The following is a 12,427-nucleotide window of genomic DNA, read 5'->3' as shown; positions in this document are numbered from 1 at the left end:
CTGATCGGTTGATCACGGTATTTGCTGGTCAATGGTAACGGACGGCCCGCCGACACTGGCTGACTGACCTTCAGTGTGAACTGTGAGCTGGGTCACGGCAGTCACGAGACTAACTCGGTACTGTGGCCATCGGCGTTCATAGAGCTGGGTCTTGGTCAGGACATGACTGGCCAGTGACACGCAGTCATTCCAAGATGCGGTGGAAGGTATAGAAATGATACCTGTGATGAGTCGTACGCTCGGATCTTAGCCAATAGCAGCACTGGTTTGTAGGGCACTCGGCGATAGGACCGAGGTCGGGTAAACCCCAGCCGGCGGCTGTCGCCCGGTGAACCGTCTGCCGACCTGGCGGTGCTCGTCGAGACTGCGTGCTCTCCTAGCCGGCGGTCCGTGAAGGCAGGCCGACACCGAACGCGGCATGGTCGCGTGCAGAGAGCGTGCGGCGAAAGCGGGCGGGCGGTACGAGCGTCCGCCGGTGCACGGAGGCTGATTTGAGCCATGTCCGCGCTTCTCTGAGTGTGCGGCGCTTCTTGTGCCCGTCCGAGACGAGGAAAAACCCGCGGTGGCTTCAAGGTCCGGCAGAGGAGAATGCGATATGCGATGTTATTGGTGATGGCTGATGCGCTGATGCATTCATGATTGGCAATGATTTCACTTCACGTAAATGTGTTTGGCATAGGTCCCATTGACCCAGCTACCCGGCGGCTCGTCTTTGAATTGTTTTGCCCCGCTAGTAGGTACCTACCAACTCGGTGATTTATGGATCTAATCTGATCTGATATTTGTTTTCATCAGGCTTCCATCCTTTTACCGCACTCTTTGGATCTCAAGCCAAATGCATCATGCTGAAAATCATTAAAATTCGATCGAAATGGTGTTTAATAGATATCTTTATCTGGATATTCCCATGCGGTGGAAAGCTTACTCCGCTTTTTGCTGTTTTTCAATATTCGAGTACTTTCGCACGATTTTGTGCAGCGCTCCATAATGAGAGCAACGATGTTGGTATAGTATCATTCTCAGCTGCCGCGATACAAAGTTTCAGCTTTTGGGAAACCGCATTTTCTTTGGGGAATGGGGAATGACGCCGGTCGATAGCATATCGTACTAGACGAGGCACGATGCGGCCCATTTCCTTTGTAGAACCGTCCCCAATGTTTTGGGGGCCTTGCGGGGCCTTGGAGCTCTCCTGAGTTTGTTTTGTGGCCGAGAAAGTGTGTCAGCACGTGCTGAAGAAAAGCGGCTATCTCGGCCTGACAGTTTCACGGAAGAACACGGCAACCGTAAATAACCGGCCGAATGCTCTGTCCCGACGGACACGCCGGGTGTCGCGTGTTTTGGCCCGCCGAGCTCCTTTGTTTTGTTGTCATCTCCCAAGGCGACTGGAGTTACGTTAGTTTTTCCGTTTCCTATCGGCACTACCGACCGAGAGTGTCCTCCTGAGTTGAATTGTAAAGGCTGCACAGGGATTCATTGGGCGTCGACACGCAGTAAGATCAAACTTACTCTTTCTGTATTTCTGAATAGGTGTTACAGTTTCGTGCAATACGGATCTGCTTTCAATCCACCCTTTTATCTCCATTTCACTTCTGGTGGCCATCTACGGTCTGACAAACAAGCGCTGGCCAACTGTCGAGAGTGCACATCCGGCACCCACCCACTGAACAAACCGTCGTCAGATCTCCCGCAGCTCACGTGCCCGAAGCAGAGCGTCAGCTGGAGGGCGGCTTTGAGAGACCGGCGGCGCCAGACCGGCGCTGCTGACGTGGGCACACCATGTCGCCATAGATGGGCAATGGTGCGTCGAGTCTGGAGACGTGCTGGTCCTTTTCTGGTGCCTCACTTAGTCGGTGTCTGAGGAAACAATTAGTTTGGTGTGGCCTTACAGTTAGGGGATATTGCAATGTGTAAAGAATGGTGGGGACATCTTTATTCTGTGCTTTGTTTGCATTGGTCTTGGCCTTGGGTATAAATGCAAAGCGTAGGAAACAGTAGCTGAGGTTACAATGCAAGCACACGCCTGAGTGATTCGTGTTTGTAACTTAATCATTCGGTAGGTACATACCTTAAACCACTGTGACCACATTTAGTCATTGGCCCGGGGTCCGGCTTCGGTACACCGGTCTTTTGCACAGGTGCCCCAGCTGGTGCCCCAGCTGGTGCCTCCTATCTGTGTCGGCTGGGTCCCTGGTAATCCCTCTGACCCTCTGAGGCGGACGACGCGGGGTCACGTAGTCGACTCTGACCGAGCGGGAGCCGATACGGCGGCGGTCAGAGCTAAGGAAATGCCGCGGCAAGAAGCGCCGACGGGTATTAGGGTCGGCACTCTACAGCAGTGACCGGGCAGCATATAAGCCTGTATTAGTATGCTATTTGTGTTTGGTGGACCCCGGACATTTGTGAGACTCTGGAATACTGGCAGTGGCTGTTTTATATCGACTCACCGCGAATGTGATGAGTCACCGCAGTTCCGTTTCAGTGATTTCATAATAGCTGTTGCTGGTATTGTGGAGCGGAGTCCAAGGATGGTCCACTCCGTCTCTCTAGGCCACCGAATTGCGTTAAGTGATGACGTTATACCGGCTACTGTTGTGATAAGTGGTGACGTCACCGATGACGTTATGTGGGATCGTCGCAGACTGAGGGAGGGCCACAGTTTACGAATAGGCTCCGTTGAACTATTCACTCCACTAATATTGAACTTCCCGTGCGTGCTTTCCGCTCTTGTGCTGATTGTCATCGTGACATGCATTTTCCACTCGGCGTGGTTATATAACGGCGCTGCTCCCATATTTATTTTTCATTATAACCAAATTCTCCACGTTCGGGGGTTATTGCCGTTTTACGACATTCATGGAGCTGACTTTAAAATATTGACCTGGAACGTCTCTTATCATCAGAGTGGCGGGAGCTGGTCACAAATACCTGCCAAATCACGATTGCAGTTTGCAACTGTCATTGCGAAACAAAAACACTAACTGGTGTCAACACTGAACTCACAACTCACATCCTCGACATGGAAACGGTGCATCCTACCGATGATTGTACCCAGTAGCGGCGGAACACCTTCAATCAAGGGGGGGGGCACTGCCGACTTTTGGTCCCATTCTTTCCATGCAACGCCCATAGGGCTGATGTTAAAATGCCAAAATCAAAGGGTGGCACGGTGCCCCGGTGCCCTCCCCGTTCCACCGCCTATGATTGTACCGACGTATGGAGGTAGATAAAGCCATAGAAACTGAGCTTGCTCTTTCGTAGATGCATGTTTTGTATAAGAGCGGACCCGGGAGAGGATGCAGCGTGGTCCCGTGGGGACGTGACTGGCAAAGTTTGCCACAGTCTCCAGATCTCACGTGCTGGAAGGCGTACCCAACGTGACGCGTAACACGGGGTATCCGGGTTTCACGGAGTTGCGAATTGTTTGGCTCGTATCAATGTGTGTCTGGGTGCGTTGTGGATGCCGGGATTGTCCTGGCCTTCTGCGGAATCTTGTTATTACCTGGAGAGCTTGTGTAATTAGAGATAAGAGCCGGCAGCTAACCTTTGCCGTCAGGTCTGTTGTACTGGTATTTATGTGGTATTGGTAATTGTGCAGGTGTAAGCTGAGCTTTAGTTAGCCTGGTATTTATTTTGTTTGTAGACCCCGACTTATTTTATGTAAATGCTGAATAGGTCGGGTGTTATCAATTATCATTGAACACCGTTTCATCCCAAATATCGACTAGAGATAACGTTTCACCCTTGTCTTCGAGTGAACCCGAACGTAGCACGCGCTTTTTGTAAGCGTTAGGTGGTGCACTCGTCTGTGCGATATGTTTCCCCAATGTGTGGCATGGTGTGACACATGCTGACTGCAGCCGGCATTGAGAGCGAGAGCCCTTCCGTATGGTAATACCGGCGACCCTATCGGAGCGTGTTGTGGTGAGAGTGCAATGCTAATGCACAGCCGGTCGACCGCAGCTGCTTCCTGTGCCGTCTGACTAGTGTGCATATCCTTAACAACATCTGCACCGTATCCCGTTCAAGTGAGAGACGAGTGTCGAGAGTCTGTCCGGTGTCTGTCCCGTCTGCCTACTGTGCATATCATCAACGACATCTGTACCGTGTGCCGTTCACAGAAGAGCCCCATCGACATTTTCCCTCTGTCCCTTCACAGGATACAGGGAGGGACTTCGCATACATCTGACCTGCCTCACCGACATCTTGTCTGTTCCTTTCACAGAGAGACTCATCGACATATGCCCATGACCCCTTACAGGAGACACTCGCTCACATCAGTTCCTGACTCTTATCCCTAGAACGCCTAGGGGGGGGGGGTTGTATCAACCCCCCCCCCCTGAGGTTTTTTTCGAAGTGCACGCTAAACGGCTTGTCGTAGCGGGCTGAAATTTTCAATACCCTCTGGGGCAACCTTTGCGCATCTTTTGCCGAAAAAAATTGATCGGGTCATGTCAGGTCACGGAGTTATGACGTCATAAGAGGTACAGCCTCCGGCCGACAGTTACCAAACGTGTGCGCCGAATCCCTAGGTTTTCTGCCGGTGATACCCACATTGTTTGATGGATCATGATGAAACTTCCCATGCATGTTGGGGCAAGCATTGGCTATCGTGTGGTGCAAGAAAATTGACCGGGTCAGGTCAGGTCACGGAGTTATGACGTCATAAGAGGTACAGCCTCCGGCCGGATTTTCACGAAGTGTGTACCGAGTCCCGAGGTTTTCTGCTGATGCTATCCACATTGCAGTGGATATCCACATATCTTTTCTGAGTCGTTACCTACAGTATTTATAGCGGAGCAGTGGTCAACAGCCGACGAATCGGGACAAACACCGGAGGGTGATGTGACACCATATCACTCATCAGCAATAGGCCTCTTACTTTTATAGGGTAAATACACCAAAAACACCATATATGATGCAGAATTGAGTGGGGAATACGTTGTTGAAGGTTTGAAGTTAATATCTCTCACCGTTTTGCCGCTATCGTTGCGCAAAGTTGAAAAAGTTTGATTTTTTCGGAAAATTTGACCTTTGACCGGTCATAAGTAGGTCAAATGTTGACCTAGGACAAAAAAATATACCACCAATCGCGAGATCTCGTTGAGAGCAATCCGTTGGTTTTTTCCGCTAAGCTCTACGACCTTCCGTTTCGAAACGCCAGGGGGGTCGTAACCCCCCCCCCCCCCCCCTGGTCGTTCGTGTTATGAGAAATGGCCTGGTCGTGCGAGGGTTATAAAAGGAACCTCATCGACATCCGCCCCTTTGCAAGGACAGAGACAGGGAGAACCCAATATCTTACCCTGTCGGCCCCCTTTACAGGGAGATCGTCACCGACATCCGCCCCTCTCTCTCCTTCACAGGGAGAGCCGGCGACGGGTGAACCTGAGCTGGTCGGAGGACGGCGCGCGGCTCACCTACTCCGAGCACCTGTCGTATGCGTTCGACCCGGAAACATCGGCGCCCGGCGTGGATGAGGACACCAGCATCGTCACAGTCAACGCTCCAATGCTGGTCAGTGGCTTACCAACGCTACTCTGCTACGATACCATAGTAAAGGTAGTTCGGGAGGGGTGTGGGGTGGGGCAGACCCCAGACATGACTGGTCTGCCAGTCATGTCTGGGGTGTCGGTCTGCCAGTCATGTGAGTTGTTACCTCTTTGTGTTGGAGTGGGGAGGGGACCGGTGGGGAAGGGTGTTGAACTGTTGACACTGTGGTTGTGCGATTACAGTGGCTGGGTTCTGAGGTGGAAGCGTATTGCCACCTGAGTTTTGCAGCATCGTTCGTAAATGCGTTACGAACAAAGGAATGCGCTATTTCGACTGACACTGACACACCCCTGACACAGACTGACAAACTCTGACTCGCAGGCAGCACTGACACAGGCGGACAGAACTTGACTCACTGACACAGCACCGACGTCCGACACAGTCTGACTCTACCATATCTCTCTGACGTGTTGAAACATCCCTGTGAGACGCCTCGACTGTAATCCGACATTGACAACGGCTATTGACGGATGGTCTCGGCCCCGGCCACGACCTCTGGGCTGTTGTGGTAGGTAAGCCGCTTTGTCCGCGCCTGACAGGCATGCGTGTTTTTGGAAAAGCCGTCAGCGCAAGAAGCTAAATCGGGGATGCCACGAAATGCTGCGGGATCGTTACGACTTATCGCATAAAACCACCAGTGACAATATCAGAAATGTTTCACCAAGTCAGTGCTATTTCGAGGTTCAACGCTGACTGCGGTTTGCCTATCTTATTGACGCTGACACAAGCTCTGATCACATTTCATCTGTTGAAAAGGCCTGGTAATTGACAGTTGTGGACGCCGTCCGGTCACTGGCGGTTCTCGATCAGCGCTGGGGCTGCGACTTATTTATGCTAGCTGCAATATACAGTAGCCATTGTAAACGTTCCCAGACTTATTTATTTTGGTGAGCGTCTTCTGTTTGTATTAAAGCAACGAAGACACAAAAGGAAATACGCCGTTGCAAGATGCATCGAACTGTGATGACTTGCATATAGCCGAGACTTGTGCTTATGATGGGAGCCAATTCAGTTCAACGTCATCACCGGCTGATTCTAGTCACGATGGGAAATAGTTTCAGTGTAACGTCACCGGCTGATTTTAGATAGGCGCTGAGGTCTTTTGTCTCCAGAGGTGATATTCCTGATCAAAGCCACGGCGCACGAGATAAGACAGGTGCGACACCGTACCGAACCGCGCGCTACCCTTCCTCAGCCCCCGGCGCCGCCGCACCTATTCCGGAGCACACAGGTGGCCGCGCTATCTGATGGCTAGTCATGCGTTGTCGGCTTCATCGGATGGTTAGCCACGGGTGTGGGTCCAAATGCGCGTGCCCTATCGCCGTGCCGGGGCGCCGCCGGCTGTGCGGCTGGCCGGAGATTCCTGATTGGTCCCGGCTGGGTGTGGGCTTGTTACAATTGTGATTAGCCAGTATGCGCTTTTTGGGTATGTTGTTGTCTATGACGAAGGCAAGATGGGGCCTAGTTTGTGCTTCACACCATATTTTTACATAGTTTTGGCGGTAGTTTGTCATACGTTCATTTCATTTCTTGTAGAGTGCCAATATTTTAATAGTTACTTTCCAATTTAATATTCCTGTGACGTTAAACACGAGATGTAGCGTGCTGTCTTGAAGCTCCTCCCAAAATGCGTCTCCGCTTGGTGATTGAGGAAGGCTTTGCGGCTCTGCGGCTTTGCAATGATTGTTGTTCTGAGTAACTGGCAAATCATATCCTGTTTTCGCGCTCTGGCGTAATGGTGGGTCTGTGGCACACTGGATGCGGTAATTGCGAAACTTTTACTGACGTATTGTGTGCCGCTTAAAAGTAGCGTATAGTCCGCCCAGGAGCTCCCTGTCTTCAGTTTTCTTGCGGAGTAGCGCCGTCGGCTGCTTGCTTTGCGCCAGTTCTGCACAGCATCGCCTAATTGCATGCACCGGCTATAAAATATGCTGCTACACAGAGTCCACGCGGTAACCGGACTGTGGTTGCTACGCGTTAGTACCTCGGCCCCGTTACACTCCAGTACACCGGTCTCTACTCAACTGCTTGTCGTGTCCCGAACGAACAGTAACAGATGACATCATCTGTCTCTCCGCTGCGACCTGAAGAATGACAGATTGATCTCTAACTATATCTAAATATTTATTGATATTATTCTCTGCGTGCGTTTTACGAAGCAAATGCTGACTTGCCATATTTTCCCATTTACTTTGAGCTCTCTTCAGTCTATGCTCTATGGTTTTACCCTCCCCGCCCATCTGCCCGAGTAGTAAAGTAATCTTGATCTGCCCTGTCTCGCGGTTTCGGCTCTCGTTCCCCATGTCCCCGCTAACCCTCCCCATCCCCCCCACCCCCACCCCGTGTCACAGATGCTGCAGGAGCTGGTGGCCTCGCTGCCGCTCTCGATGATTCTCAGTGGACTCGTCTCGGCCACCATGGGGCCGCAGCTGCGCCGTCCGTTCGTCTCCGTCCCCGTACGACAGCTGCTGTTCGACGGGTCGCCGGTGCCGGCGCTGAAGAGCCTGCTCAGGCTGCCCGGCACCGGAGCCATCCTGGATGGTCTGTGTGGCAGAGGACTGTGCGGCAGTCCACGCGACCTGGAGAGACTGAAGAACGGCCGCTTTCCGTCCATGATGGTGAGTGTAAGGGATGTGACCGGCGGGCTTCCTCATTAGAGTGATGGGAAAATTTGTGTCGGTATGTCGATTGTCGCTATCCGCCAGAGGTTATTTTGTTGTTGGCTGGATTGGTTGACGTTATGTCTGTGATGTAAATGCTCCAGGATAGCTAAAACCAGGGATTTGTGTTGAACGATAACCGGAATGATCAGACCGACTTGTTTGCTGAGTCATGCGGCTAGTTACTCTTGAAGCTCGCTGAGGTTTACTGGCGGTGACATGCTCCGCTCGATTGCGAGACCGGAACGAATAGCCGGCGCTCAGTCTCGGGTGGTCCGTCTGAGACCTGGTTTGTCCGCTCTGCTGATTCTGGCTATCGATCAGTGACACCTTAGCTCGAAACAACCGCGGTATGCTGCTCACTGAAACACACGTGGCCATTTGACCGTTGTTCCGATGGGGTGGTTGATCCAGTTAAAGATCATTCCACCGGACGTATGTTGCAATGCTGAGGGCGTTGACCTGTCGTAGTGGAGCTGGTTTCTCGGGACCTTGAGTGCGGCTCAGATGTCTCGTATAGGTACCGGTTCTTCGATATGCTTCCGGCGCAGCTGCGGGCTTCAATAGCGCGCATATCGAGAGATCTAACACATATGCTAGTGTGAGAGGACTAGACCGCCGTCATAATGCATTAGCACCTAAAAGGCCGATTGTTGCACTAAACATGCGTATTGCGTACGATTATCTTGATCATTTTGTATTTTTGTTCCCAGTATAACAACTCTCTGGACGGCCCATATACGATCGATACGGGTAAAAATGATATCGACCGTTTCACGCGCGTGGAGTCGTACAAGGGCAAGTCATCGCTTGATTACTGGGGCTCGTCCTACTGCAATATGCTGAACGGCACAGATGGAATCACCTATCCCCCGCACATGGAGAGAAAGGACCGCATATTCATATTCAACAAGGACCTATGCAGGTGCGTACTACTTATGACGCGACTGGTGTCTGTGTGGTGGAATGTGATATTTCCTGTCCCTATGTTTTTTTTTTATTTCACTTATTTATTATTTAGCGCTGGAGAAGTTCTGAGTTTGTTCTCGTCCACTTGAAATGGTCTGTTCGGAGTTTGATTTTTTTTTTTTGTAGCTTAGCGATTATTTGCGGTGCGGTTTTACTTTTTAACTGTCTGTCCTCGGCTGTCTCATGCAGTTGTATCGAGCGTTTGTGTCGAACCAAACCAACAGGATGTGCTACCTTCATGGCCATATGCCACGTATGCAGACCTGTCGTAATTAATGTCTCGTTTATCGTTTGTTCTGTAAGTGGGCCAAGGAAACTGCTACCTCTCTACAGCCCCATCTCTTCTCAGACTTCCAACTGCTGCAAATCCGCATAACCTTGCTTGCAGCATCGTTTAGATGAGTGTTCGTGATTTATGGCAGGTTTCAGCGAACGCCATAGGTCAGGGACAAATCATGAAAATGCTGCTGTTCCCCTGCTACTCGCGGGATACTATCACATATAGTTTTCGAGTTTCGATATTTTCTTGGTCGGTGTAGAGAAGCGCACGAGGCATCTCTCGGTGGTTATAAAAGCATAATAACTACTTACTCCCCGACTTCACAGATCCATCTACCTCGACTACGAGCGCGACGTCGAGTACTTCGGCATCTCGACGCGTCGCTACGTGCCGGCGCGCGCTGTTCTGGAGGACCCGGCCGTCAACCCTGACAACAAGTGCTTCTGCGCCCCGGAGGACCACTGCCTGCGTGCCGGAGCGCTCAGCCTCAGCCCCTGCCAGTTCGATGAGCGGCGCGGCCGGCGGCGCCGCTGGCATTAGGAGGGAGAGTGGCGGAAGATGGCGGAGGGAATGGTACGCTCACCGTCTGGGGGTGATTTGGTGTGGTTGTTGGTGTGTAACGTCGCGATTTATGGTACTGTCACGGGGCTTAGTCATGGGACTGGTTCGGTACTTATGCCTCTCTCTCTCTCTCTCTCTCTCTCTCTCTCTCTCTCTCTCTCTCTCTCTCTCTCTCTCTCTCTCTCTCTCTCTCTCTCTCTCTCTCTCTCTCGCTCTCGCTCTCGCTCTCGCTCTCGCTCTCGCTCTCGCTCTCGCTCTCGCTCTCGCTCTCGCTCTCTCTCTCTCTCTCCTCTCTCTTTCCCTCCCTCCCTTTCCTCTACCCTCTGATGACGCCGTATTTTCTCCGCAGGAGCACCAATTGTCGCTTCTACGCCTCACTTCTACAACGGAGATCCATCCTATCTAGAAGCCGTGGACGGCCTCGCCCCGGACAAACGCTACCACGAGACGTTTATCGACATTGAGCCAGTGAGTGGGCCTCCCTCTCCCCCTCTCCCCTCCCCGCCGGGGGAGTCGTGACGGGTAGTTTCCAGTCATGTGGGCCAACACGGGTTCTGTCTTGTTGTCACTCTCTTCGCACACAGAGCCGCGCTGTTAGCGGTGTGTCACGTAGGAGGCTAATTTAACACTCGGCTTCATTCAGCTGCCGTCGGACAGCTGCGACGAACCGAAGATAACGCCGCGATGATGTAACACTGGACATAGCAAACTCAGGGAACTAGTCCCTTTCGGTAGTAATTGCGTCATTTATCCTGGGGATCGTTAAAACTTTAGGCATTTCGACCCGGCTGGCGTTACCGATTTGGGCTATATTTCGTGTGACAACGCTGGACGAAATTCCATTAAGATTGTACGCATCGCTCGAATAATCTGAATTGATCTCGGTTTAATAATACGTGATTATGGAAGACAAAAGTGAACTTGGCCCTTTGAAATGAGCCGGCTTAGTGCAGGTTAATAGCGCTACTCTGTCTCCCTGCCATGCTGGTATTACGAATTTTAGTTATGGAGGTCTGAATGCGAATAAATTCATCGTATCTGCTGAACTGCTAGTTACTTGCAACTTTTGTCCGGTCACGTATCACGTGGAATGAATAACCATCATACGTTAAACCAACTCTTGTGGTTATTTTCCAACGGGGAGGAGTGTGGACCTGCGCGCAGGGGGCAGCCTTAGGATAAGGCGGATGGAAAGGCACACATACATTCGCACGCCTGCATCAACAACTTGATCACCCAGGGCTGTCCAATCGGGTGATGAGCACACCACCTATTCACCGTTGCTCTCCCTTGTTGCCTGTCTCACGGTGGCAGTAGGTAACCCTACCTCACTGATGAGAGTGCCTGCCCCGCGGCATTGGCGGGCGGGGGGCGCCCCTCCGGTGCTGCCCGGCACACCTGCGGGCGTGCAATGGCTCTGTTTACCTTCCTAGCCGCTTCCGTACTCGCTCCTTATCCCAACCACGCTGCCGCGCCGCAGCTGCTTCGCTGCCGTCCGTGCTATTCCGTGCCGCTTCCGTGTCATCCTTATTCCTTATAATATTTATGTACATCTGTGCACTGTCTGTGTGTGTTCGCTGCCATCCGTGTCGTCCGTGCTTTTCCGTGCCGCTCCTGATCGGCCTGTGCCGCGGTATTTTATTCAGACTCACGTGCTGTGCCCGTCCGCCCGACCGTCCGACCGCCGCGCCGCACCGTTTGCGGTATCGAGCGGCGCCGGCGGTACGGGGGTGCCACGGGCGCTGGACTGGAAGGTTGACTGAGGCCAGTGCCTTTCCCAGAACTACGCACCTCCCGGCAAGAATGTTATGTTGTCGTGGCGCAGCTGATAGTCGTTAAAGCCACTCAGTAAACTGGCTCTGGGAACAATGATGCTGTTGCTGAAGCATGCAGGGTAATAGGGTTGCAACATTCAGAGGGCTTGTTGCTTAGGCTGCACGTTTGTGAGCTCTACCTTATAATTATGTGCGTTTAAGAATGCGATCCAGGACGCCTTTGCAACGAGAATGAGTGGCAGCGTAAACAGCGAAAAGAAGTAGTTGTGTTCCTATCTCTTGCTAGTAGCACAGGAAGACCCGGTCTTACGTAATGAAGCTCCAATTATTCAGTCGTCATTTCGGAAGCGGATGCGCCGTAAAACGTTAGTGCTACGAACTGAATACCAATGCTGCTTTCCGGTAAACGTTTTCATAGTCGAATAACATAGGTGTAGTGATGGTAGTCACGCTACTTCATTAGATATGAATTATATAACGAAGGGGTACGAATAACAACCGTTACGCAACCACAACTCTCCACGGAATTAAGGCCTCCAATACATGTTCAATCAATAATAGCCGTTTTCACGACGGCCATCTGGTACACATTTGGTGCAGATCTGGTACAGATTAGGTGCAGATTTGGTCAAATC

At 51.8% G+C, this 12,427-nt stretch overlaps 1 protein-coding gene across 1 annotated transcript in view; it reads left to right on the top strand.

Moving 5' to 3' along the window:
* Window positions 1-12,427, top strand: part of LOC122364010 (sensory neuron membrane protein 2-like) — a 46,796-nt gene that overhangs the window by 28,097 nt on the left and 6,272 nt on the right. The window contains exons 3-7 of the mRNA XM_043333953.1: window positions 5,361-5,511; window positions 7,899-8,165; window positions 8,921-9,132; window positions 9,783-9,961; window positions 10,367-10,485. Coding sequence (XP_043189888.1) covers window positions 5,361-5,511; window positions 7,899-8,165; window positions 8,921-9,132; window positions 9,783-9,961; window positions 10,367-10,485 — 928 coding nt within the window. The remainder of the gene's footprint in view (window positions 1-5,360; window positions 5,512-7,898; window positions 8,166-8,920; window positions 9,133-9,782; window positions 9,962-10,366; window positions 10,486-12,427) is intronic.

The sequence above is a fragment of the Amphibalanus amphitrite genome, unplaced genomic scaffold (genome assembly GCF_019059575.1).
Source record: "Amphibalanus amphitrite isolate SeventyFive unplaced genomic scaffold, NRLGWU_Aamphi_draft 000652F_arrow, whole genome shotgun sequence".
Lineage (NCBI taxonomy): Eukaryota > Metazoa > Arthropoda > Thecostraca > Balanomorpha > Balanidae > Amphibalanus > Amphibalanus amphitrite.
Note: the sequence above shows the minus strand (reverse complement) of the source record. Positions and strands in the feature narration are given on the sequence as shown.